The 26,928-nt window shown below is 41.3% G+C and overlaps 2 protein-coding genes and 2 non-coding genes across 7 annotated transcripts in view; all 4 read right to left on the bottom strand.

Moving 5' to 3' along the window:
- Window positions 1-3,718: 3,718 nt before the first annotated feature.
- slc25a3a (solute carrier family 25 member 3a) lies at window positions 3,719-14,240 on the bottom strand. 4 transcript variants are annotated; one of them, XM_084710637.1, is made up of 8 exons: window positions 14,095-14,240; window positions 13,131-13,302; window positions 11,292-11,416; window positions 9,236-9,415; window positions 8,243-8,424; window positions 6,184-6,356; window positions 5,777-5,887; window positions 3,719-4,199 (listed from the first exon to the last, which is right to left on the bottom strand). In XM_084710637.1, exons 2-8 carry the CDS (start codon window positions 13,270-13,272, stop codon window positions 4,039-4,041), a joined length of 1,074 nt encoding a protein of 357 aa, XP_084566763.1. In that variant the 5' UTR covers window positions 13,273-13,302; window positions 14,095-14,240; the 3' UTR covers window positions 3,719-4,038. The 4 variants fall into 4 exon arrangements, with proteins under 4 accessions (XP_084566763.1, XP_084566765.1, XP_084566766.1 ...); XM_084710639.1 differs by lacking the exon at window positions 11,292-11,416 and adding an exon at window positions 9,979-10,103; XM_084710640.1 differs by having other exon boundaries at window positions 13,131-13,297; window positions 14,095-14,238.
- Window positions 5,525-5,727, bottom strand: LOC146306403 (small nucleolar RNA SNORA53). The gene has a single exon (XR_014769022.1). It is a non-coding gene; the product is annotated as a small nucleolar RNA SNORA53 (small nucleolar RNA).
- Window positions 7,953-8,155, bottom strand: LOC146306402 (small nucleolar RNA SNORA53). The gene has a single exon (XR_014769021.1). It is a non-coding gene; the product is annotated as a small nucleolar RNA SNORA53 (small nucleolar RNA).
- A 3,037-nt stretch (window positions 14,241-17,277) lies between the features above and the next one.
- The window catches only part of tmpoa (thymopoietin a), a 29,723-nt gene continuing 20,072 nt past the window's right edge, over window positions 17,278-26,928 (bottom strand). Inside the window, exons 5-11 of the mRNA XM_084710506.1 lie at window positions 24,166-24,252; window positions 23,019-23,126; window positions 22,015-22,107; window positions 19,252-19,410; window positions 18,889-19,023; window positions 18,506-18,606; window positions 17,278-17,970 (exon numbers count right to left, since the gene is read on the bottom strand). Of these exons, the coding sequence (XP_084566632.1) occupies window positions 17,562-17,970; window positions 18,506-18,606; window positions 18,889-19,023; window positions 19,252-19,410; window positions 22,015-22,107; window positions 23,019-23,126; window positions 24,166-24,252 (1,092 nt within the window). The 3' untranslated portion in view covers window positions 17,278-17,561. The remainder of the gene's footprint in view (window positions 17,971-18,505; window positions 18,607-18,888; window positions 19,024-19,251; window positions 19,411-22,014; window positions 22,108-23,018; window positions 23,127-24,165; window positions 24,253-26,928) is intronic.

Below are 26,928 nucleotides of genomic sequence, written 5' to 3'. Positions count from 1 at the left end.
TATCTCTCATGGTGTAGATGTTTTATTCAGTGACAGAAATGACACTACGATCTCACAAACAGGCAACACATAAATGGAATCCATTTCCCATGGCCCCTTGCAACCTTACCCTGTCATCAAGCCCTGTTAGGCGCAAACACAGGCACTGAGATGCATCCTGTTTCCAGCAGAAGACAGCGCTGTTGTTGCCTGTGTATAAACTGCCTATTTTATGAGCAAACAAATGGATTCTAATGACCGCAGCAGCAGCTAAATCTGCTCTGTGATACATTACAGTTCACACACGCACATTAGCTGCTGCTAACCCAGTTTGAAATGTGGTGTGTGACTTTCATGATGCCCCCCTGCTCCATTACTACCAGCATCATGAGGAGGTGCTGGTATAATGGGCCTACAACATAAACTCACAGGTACAGTGGATGCATGCAAATGAAAAATACTGACTGGAATTCAGCTAAAGCTACAGAAACCTGAGACGGACCTGTTCATCTTAAATAAGGGTTTGTTCAGTTTGGTTTCATTTTTCATAACTCTTACCTGTACCTACTGGTGGACTCAAAGGGGAAGCTGCACCACCCAGTGTCCCCATGTTTGAAAAAAAAGATGCTGCAAAAATGCCCCTACGGTTGATAAAACATGAGGAAGTACCATCCAGAGACAGTGTGGTAAAGAGCCCTCTAAAGAGTCCTTCAGGTGAATAACGTGTGATCAAGTGTCCTTATAGGTGTAGAGAACCTTGTAAAGTGTCCTCTAGAATGTCCTTCACATGGAGAAAACATTATGAAGTGCTCTGTAGGGTGCCCTTCTAATCAAGAAAATGTGATGCAGGGCTCTTAGGGTACCTTGGAGAAGATATGATGAAGTGCCCTATGAAGTGCCCTCTAAGGTGCCCTGCAGTGGAGAAAACATGAAGCAACCTATGAAGTGTCCTTTAGGGTGCCCTCCAGTGGAGCAAATGTGACAAAGTGCCCTATGAAGTGCTTTCTAGGGTTCCTTACAGTGGAGAGAGCATTAAGCGCCCTATGAATGCCCTCTAAGCTGCATACCAGTGGAACAAACATGATGAAGTGCCCTCTAAGGTGCCCTCCAGTGGAGAAAACATGAAGCGACCTATAAAGTGGCCTTTAGGGTGCCCTCCAGTGGAGCAAACATGATGAAGTGCCCTATGAAGTGCCCTCTAGGCTGCATACAGTGAAGAAAACACAATGCAAGCTTTTTTTTTTCACTCCTGCCCCTCAGACGTCCACCAATGCTTTTACCAACCTCTCTCTCAAGATACAGACACTCCCATCTCTCCTGTAACAAGTTAACTGAACTGAAATATTCTTTATTAACTGACAAAAAAGTAAGATATTAAATGCGACTATCTTTGTTGACTGTGGAAGCTAAATTAAAAGGCTAAACTAAAATCTAGTCTTTTGTTATTCATGCATACTGTCATCTTGAAAAATACACCTCATTTCTTTGGTGATAAATTAGTATATAGTGGTTTTTGTCATGGGTGTGTGACACATCAAGTAAGCGTCCACAAACAAATTTTATGATGAGAACTGTTCTTTATAGAGGCATCTCAGTTTGAAATATGCTCCCTACCAGCATTAGACAGATTAAAATTAGATATTCCTTCAAGAAGTCACTAAAACTCAACTTGATGAATCACATGTAAATTTTGTTATGGCAGTTCTGGAACATTTTGGTGAATTTTATTTTGGGTTGATACTGAATTATGTTGTCTCTTTGATCTTTTATCTCTGTGATTTTAAATTGTTGTATTTCTAATGGTTTGCGAGTGGACCCCAGGAAGACTAGTGACCACGTTGTGGAAGCTAATGGGGATCCAAATAAAGAATAAAGAATGAAAAAAAGACTAAAGAATAAATGCAAATACTTGTAATATTACAGTGTTGCTATTTTACTTAAGGACAGGACCTGAATACTGCTTGCATCTCCACTTTACTGAGGGATTGAGTCTCTTGTCCACCAAACAGTAAACAGTGGAGTAAGCACCCCCTCTAGTGCTAGAAAACAAGAACAACCTGTAAGGACAGAGGCAACTCGAAGGTGGAAACTAATTTAGCCCAGTAATGTGTTGAATTACAATTCTGACATAAGAACACCAGAAAAATTCCATATTTAAAATTAAAGGACCATATGACTGTTTTAAAACTTTAACCTCAACTGAAAATATACATGTACTCGAGACACTGTTATTGACCATATGAGGCATTCTATATAGATTTTTTTTAGATTTTGGATGTATTTTTACTACTGTAACATCCATCCATTTCATTTCTGTATGGTATGATATGGAAGAGGATTAAGGCCATGTGGGAAAAATCAGAGTTCTGACTTTAAAGTTTAAATATGCCAAGAAAAGCATGGAAGAAGACTGCAAGCTGGTAAACATGGATGGTGGAAGTGACATCGGTTTTGCACACTGACTGTAAACATAACTTTATTTGTTTACAAGAAAACTCCACAGGGACCCTTTAAGACATACATAGACAGAATCAGAGGGATTTATCGGTTGCTGTTAGTAAAGATAATTGAAATCCTGCAGTATTTACCTTTAATATTCACTCTGATGGATTATAGAAGTAGTACAGTTTCACTCTGATTTTCACTCCTTAAAGGATTAGTTCACCCAAAAATGAAACTTCAGTCACTCTCTACTCACCCTCATACCGACTGAGTCGAGTTCAGTTTTAGTCCACAAAACACTGCTGAAGTTTCACAGGAAAACAGTGTTGCAGAATCTCCCAAACAATGGAAATAAGTGGTAACCAGTTTTCAGATGTAAAAAAACAACACAATAAAAACATAAAATGCCTCCATACTGCTCATCTGGTGTAATCAAAGTCTCCTACAGAATGTTATTGACACCATGTTTTTAGTCTCAATCTTCACTGTACATCTTTAGCTTGGAGCCACGTTCATGTGCACACTGTCTGAACTGTGTGTGTGTGTGTGTGTGTGTGTTCTGACTGTGCAAATGGCATGTCGGGACTTAAGAAGACTTGGATTACACCAGATGAGCAGTATGGAGGCATTTAATCTTTCTTTCTATTCACTTGATTTGTTTAGGAGATTCTGCCTGATTCGTGTAAAACTCCAGCAGTGTTCTGAGGACTAACAAAATAAACCCAACCCTCAGTCAGCATGAGCGTGAGAAGATACTGACTTAATTTTCATTATGGGGTAAACTATCCCTTTAAGGAAATTACTCACCAATGACTGGTAGAAAACCCTGCAAAGGTTTAGAACATGACACAAATGGTAAAATTCCAAAGTTAATTACTAAAAATTGTCAGATAAACTGTATTACAGATTTTGATGCTTAAGATAAAACTGTTAATCAACTGATTTAAACTGCACCATTGATGCAGTGCTGTAGTTCATTGTGCTGACATGCACAGATCTGGAAATCAATGAAAACCACCATGTAGGCTAAATCAAAAACATCTAAACTGTACAGGGATAATTAAGTTCTCTTTCAATATTGAATATAACAAGTTTACTACAAGAGTTTTAGTTGAGTACTTCATTATCTAACTGCTCATTATAAATAGAAATGTGACTTTTCCTTTAGTGCTGAACTGTTGTACAATGAAGGTACTAACAGAACACGGTTTCACCTCAGTGATAAGATCTGTAGTCTACTGAACTAATTAGAAGGAAACAAAGGTAAAGACCAAGTTCAAAAGAAACAGTTCAAGCATTTTCCAGGGAATTTAATTCTTTTATTAGAATTTCAACAATTTTCTAATGACAGGAATTGATAAAACCAGACAAGTGTTTCTACTGAAGAATATTTGCTGTCTGACTCTTGGTCAGCCAAGAGTGACAGTTCCATCTTCTCTCCTCGCTTGTTTTAAATATACATGAGTAGTAGCAGCAGCCCTGAGCTCTGATCTGTCAGGGCAGCAGGAGCTGAGGACATAAATATAGAAAACTGCTGTGTGCGCTGTGGAACTTTGGGGTTCAGAGGTGTCGAATGGAGACTGCTGCGGCTCAGTGGAGGGATGGAGGGGAGGGGCTTTACTCTGTGAGGCCGAGCTTCTTCTTCAGGGACTCGGGCATCTCAGGGGGAGGTGGGCGGGGCAGGCGGAAGTAGACCTTGACAGAGTCATAGATGAACCACTGCAGGGCGGTCAGAGTACCGATCATGATGATACGGGCGACCAGACCCTTCCAGACACCTGGACAGACAGACACACACACACACACAACATAAGTCAGACAGCACAGTCTAGTTCTCACCTCGTTCCACACAGGGCTGGGAGCACTTCAGCATTTACTTCCTCAGGTACTTTTAGTTTTGTCTCTTCTTGTGAATTTGGAAACTATTTTTTTAAGACTGGATGGAAAAATATCCTCGAACCAGGGGTTGTGAACATTAGAGATGCACTGACTGCAACCGTCTATGCCAATTCTAATTACCTAAAGGACTAATACATCAGCTCTGATTTTCTTTGTAAGAATTATAATTGACAGCACACAAACATTTTTCACTTGTACTCACTGTATAACTCATATACAGACCATTAAATATCTTCTTCTGATCCTGTTATTGGAGTCTATCACTCTTCCTGACACGTGTGTGGCTGTGACCAGTACTACTGAATATTGCTGTCATGTTATGGTCATAGATGTAGTGCTGTTGGACAGCCCTGGAATGATGCTGAGACACTTTCTTCTCGGTCAGAAAAATGAATTTGCATATTGTGTTTAAAGTCCTTGAAGATGCAGCTATCACTAACGCCCAGATCAAGCAAGCATGTCAAGGCTATTTAGATATCAGCGCACCTCCAATTTGTTGCGACTCGTCCGTGGACATGTCCTTATGGCAACTACAGACACTGATCCAGTGCACGTGTGGAACCTGTCCTCTAAATGGACTCCAGAGAGTAGCATAAACAGAAATAGGCGTCTAGTTTTTGCATCCATTGAAGAGTATAACAGAGGCCTTATAGTTGACACAGTCTTTTTCTGTGTGTGTGATGTTAACCATTGTGCGGTTCATGTTTTAAACTGGATCTATCTGATGTAGTCATAGCCGGTCAAGCTGAAAACCAGCTGAATATGATCACTCTTCAAGATGGTCAAATGGAGAGTCATTTCAGTATAAACTGTACAGAATATTATCACAATTTTATGGCTCTGTTTACCCGGCCCCACCTTCTATTAGAAACTAAGACAAGAGCAACTCCAGCCTCACAGGAACACTGTCAACAATATTTAACTTTTCACTGAGTCCTGTTTTAATTCAGCTGTCTGACTGAGAAAGTCTAACACAACCTGGACACTTGTTTCCTGGAGGGTGTTTCAGTTTTAAACCACAGATTGTGACAAAAGTGGAACAAGATGACTACATTAGAACACTGTAGAACAAGATGTGTTCACTGCATTTGGAAAAAAGAAAATTTCTGGTTTTGTCACCAAACTAAAAAAAGAAATTGCATTAAGATAATCAACTCATATATGATAAGCTGAACATGACGACACACACAGTGACTATGTTCAGTGTGTCCGTCCCTCAGGCTTGCAGCTCTGGGAGCACCCTGTCTGTAGAGGACAGGGTTGCCAGTGTTGCAGGTGGGCTGAGGGACAGGTAGACTGTTCTCACACGCCAATGACTCAAGCACCTCCAACTGTACAGCCAGAAAGCTGCTGAGGAGCTCTGCGCAGAGCACAGCGCCCTCCAGAGGTGGATCTAAGGAGCGTGTTAAACTGAACCTCATGTCATACATTACCATGCAATTATTATGATACAGACCTTTGGGTCCCAGTTTCTTGAGGACCTGGACAGCAGTGCTGCCCTTCTCCTTGTTCAGCACAGACACCACAGAGTCAGCAGGGTGGGACACGATGGCACAGAACACACCAGCTGCACAGAGAACACACACACACAGCTGAAATAAGTGCTCTGTACACCAGCACATTTAATACCAGTTCAAAAAGAGGCAGGATTACTGGAATCAGATGAAAATGATTAATACCGCTGATGTGGAGCTACAATACTAAGAAATATTCAACAGCAGCCATGCTTTTAAATCATCTAAACTCTAATCTTCATTATGTGATTAGTTTTTCCATCTTCAAATATCACCTCTTGCAGTGTTGAGAAAAGTAACTGGATTGTGTTTTCTGCGCAGTGTTCTGTTGAGCTGTTGCATTACTCACCGATGTAACCAGCCACGAACGTGACGACCAGCTGCTCAGGTTTGGTGCACTCACTGCGGGGCTTGGGAACGACATACTTGTAGAGCAACTCCACTGTGCGCTCGAAGCAGGCGAACTTCATCATGGTGTAGGGGATCTGCCTCATCCACAGGGGAACCACACCCTTATAGAAACTGGAGACAAAGGGAGGGAGGAGTGGAGACATGAAGTCAAGAGAAATATCCAGAGATCTCCATAACATTTCCAACTACTTTCTTGTACAGATGTGGACAATTATGGACTTTTTTTCTCCTTGTAGTCCCCTCTGTGAACCACTGTCTATGCATTATCAAAACACTGCCTTCATTTTAGGGTCAGAGTACTTCTGATTAAAAATTAGCTTAACTTTTCACCATCTCAATGCAAGTACTTTGAGCTTGTTGAGCATGATTGTTTAACAGGAAAAACAGAACCAAAATTTATCTCCAAAGTCTATGGGAGGACCATTCTTGTGCCTATTAATAGATGTCACCGTAATCAAATATTTTATGTCACTGACCAGTTTGTTTTAAACAATGAGGGAAAAATCTGAAGGCTGTGGGCCATTGTTACAGATTAAAACGCTGAGGATGATTTACTGTAACTAGTGCTTGTGTTGGTTACAGCAGAAGAGATCACCTTAAACTACACAAAAGTAATATCAAACTCACTATAAGGACATCATGTTTCAAGTAAAAAGGATTTTAAAAATCCATGAAGGGAGGTAGAAGATCAAACAAACTATTTACTGGGGGTGTCAATTCAATTACAATCAGTTCAATCAGAAATTGATCTTAAGCTTTAAATCTCAATCAAATGGGCAAATAGGTGATTCTCCAAGTAGAAAAAATAAAACACTTCAAACATTTTCAAGAATTGGAAAATGTAAATGACAGTCCAACAATGGTAGAACTGCTGATGTAAAATAAACATTTACATTGAAAATCAAACAGAATCATTACCTTAAATTTAAAAGTCAAATCATAGTTTTGGAGAACTGTGACAGCCTACTTTTTACATGTTTGAGAGAAAGTGGGAGGCCTCTGTCCTACAAGCTAGATCTGACTGAGGATCACAGAAGAGCCGTGAACTGTATTACTCTTAGCAGTATGCATGGGAATGAATTAAAGTGTATTGAATATATTCCTGTGATGGTGTGAAAAAGTCACTTAATTTGTCGCCAGTCATTTTTTTTTAGAAATCAGTTCTCACAGAGGGTCTGAAAAGTCCTCAATGTAATAACAAAGTCACCAAATTGGCAGCACTGAGCTCCTCCCTCTCTAGCTTCAATAATTAGGACATGGTTGATAGTGGAGGATGAAGGCCAAGCAAGTGACTAAAACTACATTTATAAGCAGCCCTTCACTGTTGACATGAAACATGACCACATTGTCAGTGCCTCCATTCATCTCTTCTCTCTGTGCCCTTAAATGCATCACCTGTCTGTGTATTCTGTATGTTAATGAAACTGTGTTTTGAAAATTAAATGCTTTTAAATGGGCTGTCACATTATGACTTAAATAAAATGAGTTTTTATGAACCGTCCAAATGACAGTTACATTTAAAATCTCATTTTCCTAGAGGACATTACAGTTCTAACTACATTAGAACACTCTTTAGAACAAACTGTGTTCACTGCATTAAGAAAAAAAAAATCTTGTTTCATGACAAAAAAAATCATAGTACAATAATCAACTTCTATCCAACTTTGATAAGCTGAACATGACGACACACACAGTGACTATGTTCAGTGTGTCCGTCCCTCAGGCTTGCAGCTCTGGGAGCACCCTGTCTGTAGAGGACAGGGTTGCCAGTGTTGCAGGTGGGCTGAGGGACAGGTAGACTGTTCTCACACGCCAATGACTCAAGCACCTCCAACTGTACAGCCAGAAAGCTGCTGAGGAGCTCTGCGCAGAGCACAGCGCCCTCCAGAGGTGGATCTAAGGAGCGTGTTATTTTCTAATGCAACCATTAATTTATAAGAAACCTCAGTGATAATAAAACTGAATGGTGAGAAAAAGTAAGAAGGTATGACACTTACGCCCAGAGCCCCTCCTCTGCGAACATCTTGGGTACACACTGTCTGAGGGTGTTGGCGTAGCCTGGCTGGGTCTGGATACGAACCTTGACAGCCTCCATGGGAGCCAGAGCGATGTCAGCAAAGAACTCTGCGCTGGCTGAGGCAGCCAGGTACAACGATGTCCTCCACAGGTAGGTGTTCTCCTGTTGGGTCAGACCACACAGCAAATGGTCAGACGGATCAGGTGACACATGCACAAGTCAGGTTTCAGTTTCAGTATTCAAGAAAACTGCCTCTCAAATCCAATGCAAGACTTAAGACTAAAAAAGGTTTCCAGATAATGTTGTAATGACTACACCCTGTTGAATTCAGGGTACTCCACACAAAAATAAAAGCTAACAGCTCTGATTTACCAAGATGATTGTTAATCACTGCGCCTCGCTCATGTATCAGCTAGAGGATAACTTTGATTAGATTAACTTCTAAACAACTGTAACAGATTCAGTTTGGATAACAATGAAGCTCTTTGCTCTGAAATTCATGCATTCATCTTTTCCTGCAGGTCAAGTGTGTGTGAACTAGACAGCTGATATATGGCACATAAACATGTGACGGTACACATCAAAACAAGGGCACTTCAGCAACTAGTTACACATTTATCACACCGTCTCTATAAATGATGTGGTTTGGTGCCTTAGTTTTCTTAACAAACACTTTAACAACTTATTTCAGTTTATGTAAGAAAATCCTCAAACCTTAATTTCATCATATTACTTTACATTTTTGAGTGTGAGGACTGGAGGCAAGAAAAGGAATCAAGGATGTACACGCTGAGAAGTAAATGTAGAAATGGTATTCACTGCAGCACAACCCAAAAAACAAGATGTCAACCTTTTGTGGAGACAATTCAATTCGACCCCTTTGCCTGAACACAACTCCTTGGCACCGAAGACGGAGATACTGAACCTAGCAGACAAGAAGCAACATGTATTCTTTTGTGTGAGGGTGCCTCACCTCTCCCAGCATGTCACTGTACAAGATCTTGAACACTTCGTAGAAGCCAAACTTGCAGAGTCCCTGCATGGAGTAGCCAATGAAAGTGGGGGCCCAGCCCTTTGCCAGGCCTCTGACACCATCTTCCCTCACTGTCACTGCAAAGCCATTGCCGATGCTCTTGTATTTATCTGGGTTCACCTGAGGGGCAAAAAAGAAAAGTGTGAGGTAACATGGCAACACACTACTGGCAGCTCTGATGTTCTAAGCAGATATTTAGAGATTTATGGGATGACTAATAAATCACTTGGAAATTGGTGTTTTTCTTCACATCTAAGTGCACTGGGGGGAACTGGATTTTCTCTAATCTAAATTGCACTGTAGAAAAAGATGCCTTTGGGGCAAGTACAAGTCCTGTTGTTAGTCATAATGTCTCAACATTTTCAGCAGTGATACTTGATGGTATTTTACAAGTATTTTACTTTTTATGAGTATTAACTGCTAGAAAATCCCAAACTTTACAATTTAAAGTCATTTAAATCAGGACAGTTGAGGAGAGACAAAGCCAACCTCCAGGTTTTATTGACATTCCATCGTCTAAATGCTGAACAGGGTTTCTTTTAAAAGGCACTCTGACAGCACTTGTTAATTATTTAGGAATCATTCATTTTGTGCCGAACTACATCACTGAAGATCCTACATGAGGCTGTGGGGCTGAGAGGTTGGAGGAGCTGCTGGCTGTGACATTAAGCTTCCATACAAACCTGCAGACGGCACTTGACAAGGTCGAGGGGCACCACTGCTGTGTGTGTAATGCCGCAGCTCAGGATACCACCAAAGCCACACAGGGCATAGTACTTTGAGGAGCCAAACTCGCAGCTGACATCCTCTGTGGTAGAAGGGAGGGAACACAAACATGCAACATGCACGGTCACATGCAACACAGGACAAAAATCAACACCACACCAGAGCCATGTAATGGAAGAGCCTGCACTGTGGGAAGAAAAGTACCACACCTTTGTTGAGGACAGTTTCTCCATGTCCCATCTGTGGACAGTCTGAGTTCAGTGTCAGGACTCTTCCATTATAGATAGCTCTGCCACTAACATGCCACCATTTATTAGGAAAACACACCAAAGGTCGATCAAATCAATGTAAACATGTGATTTCAGTAGGAACTTTAAAACAGGACCAGAGTGTTGTTTTGCAAGTTTGGTCAGTCACTAAATAACTTGACTAACCACAGGTTAGACTGGTTTCAGTTCATCCCAGTGAACTAAGCAAGTTAATTAACAGACAACTAATCTGTGTTTTTATACTATAGTTAGGACATCAGCAGTCTCCTATAGGTACAAATCTAGCAGTAGTAGTGCAAGACTTCAGGATAAGTGGCTGAAACACTTGCAAAACAACACTGTGGTCCTACAATTTGTGAAAGAAATAATTTATTACAGAAATACTTAAAGTTCATGTAACAGACTAACAGCAATAGAGGTATTTTTTTATTACATCTTATTCTCATACCTACAGAATGATCACCACAATGTCTGGACTTTATCAAATGTACTTTTGACTTTTCACTCTACATTCTTACCTGCCAGTACAAGGTTAATCAGTGAGTGTGTTAATGAACAATAAATTGCTGTCAGATAAAGTCCGCTTTAATGCGTTACATACGTCATACATCACCTATACATTCAGTCAGTCCTGACATACAGAAACACCTGATGGTGTCAAATAACACTGTCAACATTCAGGACATATTCTCCTTCAGGTCTGGCTCTGACCTTCATCTACATGTGTCCTCTACTGTGGACTGAGTTGGGGCTGAGGGCAACGAGGCGGGTGGCGAGGCGGGTAGAATCATTAAACACATAGGAACACTGGTGCAGGATCATGCAGCCATGTTATGATCACTCCAACACATTCGAATCATGGGAATCAATTCACAATGACAACTTGACCACAGCTGGGCTCACACTATCTCTCCCATGCAAATTGGTGAATTTTCAAAACAAAAAGAACACGGTTATGGGTGGATGAGACGGTAGAAAGGCACCGAGCCACAGAGACAGACCTGCATTCTGCATTTGACCAGATCGAGGGGAACCACAGCTGTGTGTGTGGTGCCACAGCTCAGAATCCCACCAAAGCCACACAGGACGAAATACTTCTGAGAGCCGAACTCACAACTGTCTCCCTCTGAAGAAACACAGGGGACACTGTAAGAATAGGGCAGCTCTCAGCTCAGGAAGGAGGGAACTAACTGACTAATCAACATGCTATGTGCCTGTAATTTAACTATATATCTGATACTGATAAAGGCTGTACTAAGGTGACAACCTTAACCAGTCTCACCATTATGCAACAGACAGTGGTTGAAGTTGCAACCGCAACTATTTAACCTGAAAACAAAGCCACATAAGCCTTTTAAAATCCTTTAAGTTACAAACAACCGACATGTACCACTACAGTAATGAGCTAGCTGTGCTGTCAGGATAGAACCAAACTTATAATTCAAGGGACAAGAGTAGAAGGAAATTCTGAAATGAGCACATGGACTTCATTCCACACGCTGCTGTTTTCATACAATAAATGTTCAACTGAAGCACTTTTAGAACTTCCATCACTGCATTCTGAGGCACAAAAAAATGTTAACCGTCTCAAACAACTGGTTGGTCATAGACTGCCTTCAGCAAGTGGAGGTGATGAAAGTTAGTGTCTGAAGCCTGCTGGACATTTAAGACTTGTTAAAACAAAACTAACTGGCCTCAAGCTCAGAACCCAACTAACACTAGACCATTAGCAGTATCACTGACTTTGTTTACATGCCCAGATATTCTGTTTCCCCTCACCCCTTGTTCAGAAAAAGACAATATTCCTACCAAGCTGTTTACACGAAAAAGTGGCTGCTTCTTAGCACCTAAAACAGGAAGTTTCCCACTGGTGGCTGACTTGTTTGACCATGCAAACACAGCCTCCATCTTTCATTTGCTAAACCCCACTTAAAAAAGTCAAAAAAGTAAGCCGTGGTATTTGAGCAAATCCAAAAACCTGTTGATGTCCAAGTCTTTCCTAATGTTTAAAAGTGGTCACATTTCTCCCTCTGACCTCTGACTGTGGGCTTCTCTTTTGTGCATGCATCTCTACCGCATGCCTTGCAAACTGTGGTAAAAACCCCAAATGAAATGCATATTCTAAATGCACTGTGTACATGTCCAAAGAATGATCCTACATCCTAAATAATACCAGCATATCCAACAAAATGTTAAACTCAGTATAAGGTCCAATTTGAAATGCCCAAACAGAATATGCTGTTCACATGACCTTTATCAAATTCAGAATACTGTCATATTCAGAATTATAGTAGTAAAGTAGTGTGCATAGAAACATAGCCACTGTGTAATGCCAAAGTAATTTTAAGACTGTTTTAACAACCTGCCCTATCATTTTCTGGCTAGGACAATTTGTACTTGACGAGCCATGAGTAGCTCATAGTCAGGGGTCACATGCATTTACTAGTTTGCTATTATGTAACATAACAGATAACCAGCTTGAACGGTTTTGATCATCTTATTTCTTCTATTTAAAACAAGTGCGACATGTCACATACAGTTTGCTGCAGTGCAAAGGCTAGATTCCACTTTGTCCTTCCTTGTCCTCCACAGGCAGCTTGTATGCAGCACAGGCCTAGCGGCTAACTGCCTAAAAAAAACTAATCGAAAACCATTCCGAACCATGAAAAGCGGGTGGCGATAACGTACATGTAATTTAATGCAAATTTCCTTAGCAATAAATGTATCTCTGCTGAGTTACGCAGTGAAAGTATCTGCAACCGGGCCTTTCTGCTCGGCTAAGCTAATGCGGCTAACGCCGGCCCTTCAGCCAGGCAGCCTGCAGACTCTGCCGGGGTTACCGTCTACGGTGGCGGCTGCTGCCAGTCTGCGGGTCCTCTGTCCATGGAGGCTCTGTTGGGGTTCTTCCACTTTCTGGAGGGTGAAGAGGGGAGCGCTGAACGGGTTGGCCCGGGCCAGCTGCGTCAGAGAGGTCGGGTACATGCTGGAGTCCTGCCTGCTGGCGGAGCTGCGCTGCAATAAGCAACAAGTTAGCTTCGTGTTAGCGCCGGCTAATTACCCGCGGTGACTGCTGGGAACACAATACAGCACCTCCGACACACACACACAGACACCCCGACACCCGAACTGATGGATACCATGTCACGTGCTAGCTAGTCTGAATGACCGCGACCAGGAAATGCTAAGTTTGCTGAATGAACACAAAGCTAATGCTAAGCTAACTATTCGAATAACTATATACTATATGTTGTATAGAACATTAATGACAGCTGTTAGCCTTAGCAAGTTAAGATCCAACTAACAAGCCCAAAATTGTCTGTCTACACATTTATATTACGTCTCAAATGTGCTTTTCTAGCTGACAAGGCCGTGTCTAGAAGATAACTCCAGATCCGCTGAAATCTCGCGAGAGTGATCATATTACACAAACCATGATCCTGCTCTAAGCCTACTTATTTTTTTTTCTGTTCTCAAACATGCCCATACTTCAACAAAATAGTTGTCAAACGTAATCAGTTTTAACAGGCTGCACAATTAAGACATAATGCACATGTCTCGCGAGATTTTCGCAAACCAAAGGTACTCTTCTAGGCACGACCCTGACCTAGCTAAAACGCTAGCTACATTACGTGCTAAGCTAACTTGACCGCTAAAAGGTGGAAGGTCTTCTATTAACAGCAGGATGAGAAGTCGCGTGAACAAAGCAGCTAAAAGAAATCATATGTCCGCAAAAAGATGTCCTTCTTAAAGAAATGCCAACTTAATGTAGCACATGAGCTATTTTAAATGAGCAATTTCACTCACTCTATCAGAATCTTAAGATGGCGCCTCCGCTTGGCTGTAGCCGGCTGCTCGGAGAGGCCGAATGACCTCGCGGTAAATCAATTTGTCCTTTCGTGACGTCATCAGCAAGCCTGGGCGGGCCCATCCGCTTCCCTGTCCCGTAAGAGGACGCCCCAAAGCTGCCAATCAACACTTTCTGGTCCAATCACAAAACTCGTCTGTGACTAAATGAAGGCGGTGCTTGTAGCAACTTCCGAAGCAACATTTCCTCTGAATTGTGGATGTATTGGTGACTTTTTTATTTTCAATTCTTTTTTCAAACTTTTTAAAAAGAGAACTAGAATAATACTGCAAATTGCTTAAATATATGAAAACGAACACAGCAAAAAAATACTGAATATTAGTTAGTTTCTTTGTTTAATTTATTCATTTATTTTTAAACTAAGTTATATTTCTGTTTTCAGTGTGTGTCCCTGGAATGTTGTATGACTTGCCATGAATTGTTGTATAATTTTTACTTAAAAAAAAATAAAATGTTTTCCCTCTAAGATGAATGAATGCCTGTGTGTGTGGCAATCATGTAAATAACAGTGATGTGGGTGTGACAGAGAATGACTCCTACTGTGACCCTTAGAGGAGCACTAAGTGGATTAGCTGTTGACAGCTGCTTCTATTCTTGTCCTCTGTAATGCCTTTGAGAGTGAAGCCCCCCCACCCTCTAGAGATGATCACTTAGTGATGTCACTGCACACCTGGTCACACCTGAGGTGGGGGTGGAGCTACCTGAAAGTTGGGTGCATGTAGTTTCACATGATGCATGGAGTGGCACTCCACTTGTTACAAGGAAAAGTCATTGTGTTGTTGGTAATGTAGAAATCACAATCACCCTTCTTCACAGCAGCCATATTGATATGAAATAGAGTAAACACTGGTGTTAGCAATGTTACTAGGTAAATTCCCATTCCATTTAGTGTTGCAGCCAACCTACACAATAGCACCACCCTGACCTGAATGGAATGAGACTTTAACTAGTATGATTGGTAACACCTGCATTTCTCCACTCTCTCATGCCAAAATGTGCCTGTGAGAAATGTCTTTTGTTGACTGCAGACAAAATCTGCGAAGTAAAATGTCAAAGTGCACACCCGTGTTGTGGCTGCATGTGTGTTGCTGACAATGAACAATTAGTACTATTTGTGATGGTGGTACACTTGTATCTATTTTGAGTCTCTACTGTAGCAGTTGTGATTAGATGCAACAGGGCCAGCAAGCCCCTACATTTGGTGGCCAAAGTACATTTTTGGTGGCCCAATGTAAACTTAACTGTAAAAACAATACAGAAAAGGCGTTTTATTCAACTTAAATCAGCCTTCCTTAACTGTGACAACTTGTGTTTTCCGTTTTTCACATGAATTGTGATGTGATGTTTGTAATGAAAAACAAGCTCAATTTCTCAGCCACTGGAGGAAACTGGCGGCACTATCTCTTTAAGGAAAAATAGAGAATTTAATTGTTACAGCTCCAGACAGATTGTGTTTTGGCCAGAAACAGCTCTTTTGCTTGTAAAGGTTACAAAACCCTGCAGCCCGTTTCATCCTGAAGAAATTCAGTTAACCCGTATAAAAATGTATTAAAGTTCGGTTGCCTTGAAATGTTTACAGTGCACACACACGTTACATCTTCAGGTATAAAAACACCCTCAGAGACACACTAACAACATAATAGTTTATTGAGTGGATATTCAATATTTGTGACAGTGAATACATAATTAAGTAGAATACACAGGGACATAGACTTTTATTCAAAGAGAACATTAAGAAAATATTGGTGTAGGGTCTTAAGAAGATTTAGAAGTATTTGGATTATAATAACGAGCCTCCCTGTCTCATTAACAAAGATGGTCAAGTAACATACAAAACAGCATGACAGATTCAAACTCCATCTTCAAGGCTGTTAATGACTAACAGAGACAGACACTAAGGCAAAGTGTGAAAAAAAAAAAAAATCTCAAACACACACTCAATACAAACACACTCTCACACGCACCATGCAAATATGACAAAAAAAAATAAAAATAAACAAGTCAATAAAAAGTAAGTCCACATTTTTCTATGAAAGCTACTTTGTGTTTCTGAGAGTTGATTAGTGACTGGCTTTGTCGTAACCTCACAGAATGGACCAAAACAACAACAGCAGAGGCGATACTGTCCTTTCACAACGTGTCACAGAGATCCTTGAAGTGTTCACTGAAACGGCCGCGTCACATCTCTGACGGGATTCACTGAAAACTCATTTAGAACAAAAGATAAAGATCAAATATTGAGGAAAAAAGAGGGCGAAGATGTCAGAGGTCATTTCACAGCGCCCGAGAACAAAATGGCTACAATGAAGATTCACACTTAAAGGGATAGTTTGGATTATTTGAAGTGTGGCTGTATGAGGTACTTCTCCATAGTCCATGTTTTACCTACAGTAGATGGAGGTGGACACACTGCTAATTTGGAGAAGCAGCAGGAGAACTGGTGTAGGAAGCTAAGCCATGTACTGCTGTGGACAGGATCAGCAGCAAAAGGTATTTTAGACACCTCAAAAGGTCAATATCAGTACCTATATTAGCCTTTTCTGACAGGAAACTGCTGTTTTAGAAGCCAAATATTGCTCCCTCCAAACCAACCAAACTCCATAGGCAAAATCACCAATTTTATTTCACATACAACAGGAGTTGTTGTTGTTTGTCCACTGCTGCCTCAATCTATTAGTTTGAGTTATTGTGTGACTTTGGTGTTTTAAAGAGTTAGTTAAGATTCACCAAAGTCACACAATAACACAAACAAATTCACAGATTGAACCAGTGGTAGACCAGCAACTCCTGTTTTGAGGTAAAATGACTAATTTCGTCCATGGGAAAGCGATATTTGGCTGTCTGACCACAAGTAAAGTGATGAAAATATTCTAAATATAGCGTGCAATATGTAAGAATTGGCCACCTGTTGAATTAACACCCCAAACAGGGGGGAGCCATATCACCAAACTAACTGCTAATTGTGGCTAACTGTAGCTGTTGTTAGCTAATTAGCTCATTTAGGACATAGATAACAAGTGTCGGCACTCAGCCTTGCCTCCAGTTTTGCTTTCTGTTGACAGGACACCTTGGTAAAAAGTGATTACAAGACTGAACAGGCTGAAGCTAGGTAGTTAGCATGCTATCTTAAGCAAATCTCTCTTCAATAAATACATAGATGTTTTTGACATAACAAACTGTTATTTCTTCATATTTTGTTTTTGACTTGTACTGCTGTGGACAGGGGTATTTGGCAGGCATTTCACCCGTTTAAAAAAGGTGCTTAGCTTCCATGCTGGTGCTCCTCTCTGCTTCTCTGGAAGTGTGTCAAGCATGGATAAGATCCTCATACAAACATATCTCAAATAATCTGAACTATCCCTTTGAAAACTGAACAGATGGAAGCAGGCAGGCTTGTCTGTCTTCTCTATGCTGTGCTGCCGGTGGCATCTCCTGTTTCTTGGCCACCGAAGGGGCTGCTGGAGTTGGTCTCCATGGCTTGGTAAACCAGGAACAGGAAGGCGGCCACGATGGCGAGCAGGAACACCTTGACCCACAGAGACATGCTGCTGCGGCTCGCTGCTTTGGTTTGAGCTGCAGGGGGCGCTGCAGACAGAGGAGGCCTGGCGGAGGTGGAGAAAGAGGAGGTGGAGTTGTAGGAGGCGGAAGGGGGCAGGCTGGTGACTCTGTTGACGGTGCGGGTCTCTGTGTAGGAGGAGGAGGAGCTGGTGGTCTTGGTGGTTTTTGGAGAGAAGAGGAAGTTTTCGTTGTTCCACAGCTCGCTGGATTTGATTGGGCGGTCGGCAGCACCTTTAATGGGTCGTCGACAGGTGGCGCTGCAGGAGACGAGGTTACAATCAGTGTTTTCTTAGCGGAAGGTGAAAACACAGCAAACAATCTTATAGGTCATATTCAGGAGGTAACATGCAGATGTTGTGCGCCTAATGGGGGAGAGCATAATTTTCGGTAAGGCCTGTACTCGTCCTTTTCTCATTGCTGTTCTATCAACTACCTTGCACTTGCACAACTCATAATAAATTTGGAAGTCTGACTTCCACCCTAATTCTAAAGTTTCTTTTTCATTTCATCAGTCTAAATAAAAAAACTTGCATGTGAAATCCATGAAGGAAGCAAATTAGAGTAGGAACCCTCAGCAGTTAGCTCACAGGTTCAAAAGAGAGCTGTGTACAGCCTCACAAATGTGACAACTAGCAGCCTTTTGTTCATTAGATATCATTAATGAATAATTGAGGATATGTGACTGCTGGTTGAAAACATCACAAAGGCTCTGGTAACTTCTGATGAGTCTTTGTCCTCATGTTTGACCATTTTATTGACAATAAAAAAGCAGTAACTGATAATATAACTTACGTGATGCCTGTTGGACTGTTGATGTCGTTGGGGAACAGCTCCTTCAGAACGTCGTTCTGTTTCACTTTGGGGGTTTGCTCACTGGCTGCGATCTTCTCCACCTAAACACACAAACAAGAACACATGGAGAGCATGAGTTAAAGAGCAAACACCAGTGATTCATGAGGACACCTCACCAGTGGACTTTTGATGTGAAGGAAAAAAAGCCCTAACTCCTTGACTCCTTCACCTGCAGGTGCGTGTCTGGCCCAGCAGAGGGCCCCCTGCCTGATATTAGACACCTCTCACCATGTGACCACTTCAAACAAAGGCCTGGGCCAACCACCTTGTTTAATTGTGAACCACCCAGTGAATGTGACACAGGACTGTTCCCAGCAGTCTACCTGTCTCACTGACACGTCCTTGGACAGTGTAGACGTCCAGCCGAGCGTCCTCACAGGGTCGCACGTGGACATGAAGCTGGTGATTTTCTGCTGCCTCCTTTTCTGCAGCAGGACATCTGGAGAGACACACTCCTCCTGCTCATAGAAGACACGTGTGTGTCAACAGTCCAGCTGTCGCACAACTGTCCCTGCACAGACCCCCAACAGCTGCACACACACACAACTGAACAATTCATCATTTAACAGCCCCATACCATAAACTATAGATGGTGACGCTTTCAAACAATGCACCATTCAGAGAGAAGCGTGAGAAGCACGAGGACAGAAAAAAAGAGAACAGAAGAAGTCTGAGTGGAGCTGTACCCGTGCTGCAGAGACACCTCCAGGCTCTGACAGAGACCAGGGGGACTCGTGTCTCTTAATTGGTGAGATGTTACACATGGGGCTAAAGGTGATGGGGTCCACTCTGGGGAGTTTAGACGGCTGGGCCGCCAGTGGACGACTCTGTTCTTCAGGCAGACTCTTTGACCAGAACACACACTAGATTATTACATTCACATTTTTAATCACAGACGATTTTTATAGTAATAAAAAATAAATCATAATAAAGTAACTGATTCCAACGTGATACGAGCGTAATTCTACGCACCCTAGCTGCTGGTTGTAAAGGTTCACTGATGGGCTCAGGCTCCTGAGACACAAGACCAGAAAGAATGAATCACAGTTGACCCTTCACTAAGCTCCTTAGTTGCTGTTGCTACACCTGTCAAGCTTTCCACTCTTGCACTGCCTTTATGCAGTTTACAGAGATAACGGTGGCAGGTTTAACATCGAAATTGACGTCTGTGATTCCTTAGAGACGTAAACAAACACAGCTTCTCATTTCCACAACCGTGGATTTTGTCAGCTAAAATGACGACTCTCACACGCAGATTTCATAATTGTAGCAGTCTAATGTAAGCTAGTGCTAACTCCCCGAGTCAGCCTAGAAGTCCATCTGCAGCTGATGTTTTACTGTTTCCATCTGACACGTTTTAAAGAAAGAACCCTGTGAAAGTGTATACAGTATTTAAAGGTACCTGACAGCTGCATACATGATATAACATTCTTGGAGGAAGGCTGTAGCATGAGCCAAGGAAGAAACCATTACATTTAAGTAGATCCAAATCATCAAATTAATTTTCACTTTTGTTCAAGTTTGTCTAAAGCAACAACAAGCAACAATAAGACTTAGTCACACCACAGAAACGTGTTACTGACCACCAAGCCAAATCTGAATGCTTAGGGGAAAAAAAATCATTAAGTACATAAAATTAGGTCTCAAAATCATGAAGAAAATTCCAGGGGGTGTGTCCACTCTTAAGTCTCAGTGTCAAACACCACTGTGACTTGAAAACCACCTGAAACATGGACGCTCTGTCTAGCAGCTTTATCGGTCCAGACACGTTTGAGCCACCAGAGCCAGAGGACAGTGACAGGATGGTATTTTTTTATCCTTCTGTGTCAGATTATTGGCACTGAAATGAGCTGAACTGAACTGCAGGGCTGATCTGGACTGAGAGAGTCTCTGAAGGTACGTTTATAACTGATTGTCTGGGAGAGCAAGGTGGTGTCATTCGTGTGTTGGTTCATGGGGCTTATATAGTGTTGGGGGACCATGGCTACGGCACATCACAGAGCCATGTTTCAACTCTGCCCAAAAAACCCTGAACACAGAAATCGAGTTTAACAGTTTAACAGTCTAACTCCACAATTCAGTGCTAGATAGTTCTCAGTCTAAACATGTTATAAAATAGTTGCTGAAAATATGTAAAATGTGTTTAGAAGAACAACTCCCTTTTTCATTCTCAGACTTTAACACTGTGAGACAGGTCACTTGGCCTTGGAGGAATAAATCCCATACATCTTAAACACCAGTAGATGGGAGTAAAGTTTAACAGCCAATTGTAGCAACACCGTGATTCCATGTCACACTCAACAATCATGGGTACCAGTAATCCTCTAGGGTAGCTGACACATGTAGCTGCGCAAACTTCACTGAAGCTTGAGCAACTACATGAACTGAGTGAACTCAGCTGCTGCTAAGAGTGTGCATGGCTGATGTAGTTTAGATACATGTGAGCAACAAAATCACACACAAGTAAAGAAATGCAACACTGATCCACTGCAGCACCTGTGATTAGACGCCTCAAAACAAAGCCTTTAAGCAGTGTACTGTGTGTAGGATGGTCAGCTGAACATCAAACTTCACATTTTCACAGTCTTGTTCACCACCATACAATACACCATTCCCCACAATGCATCACCAGTGTGCTGACTGATCAAATGATTGTGCTGTAGGGCTGTGCAAGATATGGATATTATACAGATACCATAATATAAGATATGTTCTTAAATGTTGGCTCCTTATATGGTGATGTAACTGTTTCTGAAATTTCCAGGATGTTCTACTTGTTCTAAGTTTTGTCTTTACCCACTTAGTCATCATATCCACATTACTGTTGATTATTTATTAAAAACCTCACTGTGTTAATACTGCATGAAAGCCAAAATAGTCTAACTTAACACGCCGGTTTGTTACACAGAACCATCTGGGAAGTCATCTTTAGAAACTGTTTGGAAAAGGACAAGTACTTTCAAAAAGTACTTGGCAGCTGATTGGATGGACCATCTGTCTATCATGTCTAACACGGTCTAACTTCAACCAATCAGATCAACGCTTTCCGCTGTCGTCGCACCTAAAGCCATGCCCACAGCTGCCAGTTACTCCTTACTGGACGCTGACACAAATGGATAACATGATGCCTGGTAAGATGGATTTTTACGTGATCTCACAAATCCAGCTGCCTCACAAGGTAACCAATAGTCATCAAAGACTGATGCAGTATCAAAATTGAGAAGTTTGGTCACAAATACTGATATCTGATTTTGTCCATATCGCCCAGCCCTAGTGTGTTAGTGTTAATAGTTTGCTCTTGAGTGAGCAGACCCAATCATAGTGAGTATACGGACATTTGGTTGCACGTTTGACCTTTAGTTGAGTGCAATTCCACCATTGAGAACATGCTGAATGTGATGTCTGTGTAACATGTTTTGGTTAAGACAGATGGTAGATGGAAGGCTAACCTCCAGTAGAGCAGTGTTCAGCTGAGCGACTGGCTTGTTAGACAAATCTTTACTATGTTTGGGAAGACGTAGCCCCAGTTCTTCTTCTTGGAGCTACAAGTTACAACAAAAAGGTCAGTGGGCAAATGATTTCTTGTAGGATTCGAAGAACTTGTGTGAACTTTAGGCTTGACAAGATCATAAAAAGACTTGCAACAGATGCAGACTTTATCATCAATGACTTGTGACTTCACTTTTGAGGATAGACTTTTTTAATCTTTGGGCTTAGGGGAACATAGAGTATTTTCAAGTACTGTTATTAAAAAAGTGTGAATCCATGAATCAGCTAATATTCACACTATTCATTCTCAGTGAGCAGATACTTGAAGAACCAGTAACTATGAGGAACTGTTATATTACTGAGCTCCAGTTGGAAAAGTGATACCAAAGATATTTTTGTGCATGTACAAAAACTACTTGGACAACAATGAGCTGCATGTGATCATCTATGTGACTTCATGACATAAACAAGAAATGAGCGAGTGAGGCACCTTCCAGCGGGGGCTTCCAGGAACTCTAGAGACCTCGGCTGTGTTTTGGGCAGCCATCTTCACTGGATCAGGCCTCGGTTTGTGGCCCAGATTACGGGACAGAGTTTCCCCTGCTGGACTCTGAGGTAGTCACATCAGCAAATCAAACAAACGTGAAAACTTGCAATGAATGGCACCACAGGGTGATACAGGAAAATAAAGTGGCAGAGCACCAAACCACCCCCCAAAATGTCCTCAGTGCTTCGCTGGTCCTTCATTGTGACAAAGAAACAGATGAAATGTAACCCGCTTGTGACTACAACCCCTGTTGATAACGCAAATAGTATGCCAACCACCCATAGGTGCAGTTTGAGACAAGGCTTTGGGAAGCACTCATCTCTTCAACAGCTCATTGGAACCAACAGTCCAGTGAGTCCACGCAAGTCTCAGTGAAGGAACCAACAGTGTCTCCCAGTGGCCACAGCCCAGAGCTACCTGAGCAGGTTCAGGCCGAGCTGGACTGTCTAGCCTGTGGTGAACCCTCCTGTTAGACTGAACTTGGTCCTGGTCTGTCAATACTGGCCTGAGCTCCTCAGGCACTATCTGCTGGGACAGAAAGACCATGAGATAAGGACAGAGGACAGAATCAGGAAGCCATAATTACAGGAAGAAAGTGGACAAGTGAGACAGAGAAGGTGCAAAGAATAAGACAGAATGAGAGGTAAAGAAAGTTGAGCAAGCTAGAGATTGCAAATCTGCTTTTCAGTCATTTTGTTCTCCATCTTGCACTAAAGACATCTGTCCAGTAGCTTAAGCAGACATGGAAGAATACATGAAGAAGAAAATCATCTCACTCAGTCTTAAGAATTGGGACAAAGCTGTGTTTTGAGGGGGATTTATTCTTAAATTATGCTGAAAAATATATCTTAGAAGATCAAACTCTGTTATTAAACCTTGTAACGGGACAGCCGCCTAGTTTTTTATTACACGTAAACATGAACTCGGACCAATTTTCCAACTGACGGGGTTGACAAAATGTTACATGTTTTTCATTTCATAGTAGTCATAGTGAGCAGCAATTTTATTTATTCAAGTACCTGAGTTCCCTTAATGTTAATCAACATACACATTTTTAAACCATAATTCTTATTTAGCTTTGGTTTAGAACGACTATAGAGTTGACATCTTATGGTTGAGACACATCTGGTAGAAATATTATGGGACACAACTTTAATGGTCCAACATTTTCATTAAAAATCAATATTAAAACAAAGATGATTACAAGAGCAATTTTTACACTTATGTTATCAGTAGGTATTGTTAGTTTTAGATTTTGGAGGCTTTTAACACAAATTAAATTAAATAGTTTGAAAAAAATAATCCCCAAAAATTTAAATTAGAGTGTTGGTATTAATAATAAGTTGTTGTTTTTTGGTAGAAAATGATATGTCCCAGTTCTCAAGAATGGGTGACATATATCCACTTGTTTGAAGGCAGGTGTGAAGAAGGTGAGCAGGTTGACAAAGACCTCCGACCAGAGGAGAAAGTGGTCAGACTGATGGTGTGGACGGAGTGGGTGTGGAACTGAACACCAGTGGGTTTAATCAGTTGCAGTGTTGCTGTGTGGAGGGACAATATTCACCGCTCTGTGGGATAACCTCTTGGATCTGCGCTTTACTTGCAGGACAGGCTCTTCATCATCATCTTCCTCATCCATTAGCTGGTCTCTCTACACACATGGCACGCACATACCAGCACACAATAAGAATACCACTGTTTGACTTATAGCCCACTCATCACCACCTCTGTCTGTTTCACCTTCAGTCCAGATGTTGTTCCATGCATGCCCACATGTGCTGCACCAGCCTGCATTTAATGCTGCTGATGTTACGTTTGCATGTTGATTAAAGTCCTGTCTTTGTTTTCAATTGCCTTATGTTTTAAATTTTTGGTCAACTTTTAATTAATTGTCATATCTAATCTAGGACTGCAATGTCTATAAAATGTCTGAAAATTGACAAAACAAGACATTTAAAAAAAACTAGGACTAACATTTTTCTCAGTCTAAAACCTAAACATATTCAGTTTAATATGATAATAAATGAAGAAAAGTGGGAAATCTCCATATTAATGATTCATCAATTATGGAGAAGTTAAATGGTTCTTTTTATTAACCACTTGCCAGTAAGTTGCCAGCTTTACTTGCCCAACATGCCACTTTACTAGCCTTATTATCCCCATCTTCAGCATTATTGTTGTTTTAGACTGTGTACCACTGTTGTATATATTGTATATTTAAAAAAATAACACGGACGGACACCCAAACATAAGACTACGATCAATTCACATGCTGCCATGTGAGACTTCTGATGGGCAGTTTTAGTGGAGACATTAGTCACTTTCCATCGACATATCGCAAAACGTTTTTACACTGAATTGCAGGAAAACTAATTCAAATTTGTGATACATTTGGATGGAACCCAGTGAGTGTGGAGTTGATTCAACTCTAATTCATGAGGGTGTAGACGGTGTTGTTTTAGTGGATTATACAACACCACAACCAACTGTGTGTTTGCACTGTGACATGCTAATTTCCCTCCTCATGCACATAATCACTGAGCCTGAAGTAAACTTTGCTCTGATGTGACACAACACTCGATTAAGACAGAAGGACCAGGAGGAAGGTTACACTGTAGAGAAAAAAGACTTTGTACAACCAAGACAGCAACATCACAATGTGCTATCAACTGAAATACACAACCAACACTAACTAGCAGCATTAATATATACCACAAATGATTTCATGTACATGCAAAATGCAGAATATAGCACATTCTTGAGAACTGGGACAAATTACATACTTAACAAACTTTCTATGTGCCAGGAAACAGCCTTCTCTCAGACAAGAATTCACAACTTCAAACAATTTAAAAATGTGAAATAACCTTAAAATCTAAAACTTACAATATCTACTGATAACATAGATGTAAAAATGTGTTGTTATAATAATCTTTATTTTAAAATCAACTGTTGTTTAATGAAAACATTGGCTCTTTAAAGTTGTGTCCCAGATTTCCATAAACTCCATCAGATTTTTACAAAAACATGATTTAATCAGGCATAAAAAGATTCAGCTATACCCTAAGGACCACGTCTCACTTTTCATACATTATTTCATACATTCAATGGAATTTAATCGCTAGAAGGTTGGCCCATTATAAGATTTGATGGCAAAGAGTTTGATCTTTTAAAATATATTTTCCAGCATAATTGAAGAAATTAAACACAGTTTTGTCCCAGTTCTCAAGAATGAGTGATTATACAACCAAAAAAAAATCTTTTCTGAAATGAGGAAAACTGTAAATGTATAAATGAGCTTAAATGAATTTAAAGGAAACAGAATGCCATTAAAATCAACACAACACTATTTCCTATTCTTAGAAAAGGTTGTAGTTCAGTTCTTCAGTGAACTGAAGAAACCTCTTGGAGGAGAGGTGAAACATCTTCAAGGACTCTACAGAGTCCAGCTGCCTTCAACAACTTTTTCTACAAACACTACGACCTGGATGACTGAGAATCTTCACAAACAACACTATTTCTTTTACCACAGGAAGGGAATTCAACTGCTTGGTCACATGACAATTAAGTACCTTCACTTAATGTGATTACATCATTAGAAGAAGTCATCCACCTACGATGTAGAGTACCAGTGGAAAGTTAGCAAGAAAGCAGGGGAAACACCTGAAAACACACAGCGGGGAGCTCCTCCTCCACAGCTCTCATCAGGAACATCAGATCATTGTTGGCAACCCCCCAGCTTTGGCGTGCCAGTCGTTCCTCGGAGCTCAGCTCAACAGGTGCACAGCTGCAGTGTGAACAGCAGGAGGAGCTGCTCACAATCACAACCACTGCTGGAACACTGCCTCACATGTGTGAGACAGTTCATCTGATAGCTCCCAAAAGAAGCTATTCAAACACTTTGGACTTTTGTGACTTTGGAAAAGTGAACAGCGAGGGCGGAGGGTTTTATGGTAGAGTGGGTGGGGGGAGCTTATGATTACAATAACAACTGTATGTAGAGGCGGACCCCAAATATCTTTAAAAAAAGAAGCAAACAGACGGAGGAGAGGGCTGAAGCAGTGAGGAGAAAAGTCAGCGTGTGAAGGAGTCTGAGGCATCCAGCACATGCATGGCAGCAGCTAATCCACATCATGTGCTCCAGAGCAGCGCTGATAGACTCAAACCTACAGCTCGCACTGAGCTGGGTGTGACTGACTGCGCTCCAATAAAATGAGAGACTGCTTCCTTTGCCAGTGTCACAGGAAACTGTGTAATCAACTCCAGCTGCTGCCGTCCCATCCTACCTGCTGCTCCACACACAGGAGGTGGAAAAAGTGCTTGACGT

Source organism: Lutjanus erythropterus, chromosome 22 (genome assembly GCF_056507025.1).
Source record: "Lutjanus erythropterus isolate fLutEry1 chromosome 22, fLutEry1.hap2, whole genome shotgun sequence".
Taxonomy (NCBI): domain Eukaryota; kingdom Metazoa; phylum Chordata; class Actinopteri; order Lutjaniformes; family Lutjanidae; genus Lutjanus; species Lutjanus erythropterus.
This window is presented reverse-complemented; position numbering and strand designations above follow the sequence as displayed.

Bases quoted from the DNA above. Each gene is read 5' to 3' on its own strand.
- slc25a3a (XM_084710637.1), bottom strand. From the start codon at position 13,272: ATGTACCCGACCTCTCTGACGCAGCTGGCCCGGGCCAACCCGTTCAGC. The intron at 9,416-11,291 runs GTCTGTCTCTGT...TTTGCCCCTCAG, and splicing joins TGGTCAAATGCAGAATGCAG to GTGAACCCAGATAAATACAA. The intron at 4,200-5,776 runs GTCTGTATCATA...CTGTCTGTCCAG, and splicing joins CAAGAAACTGGGACCCAAAG to GTGTCTGGAAGGGTCTGGTC.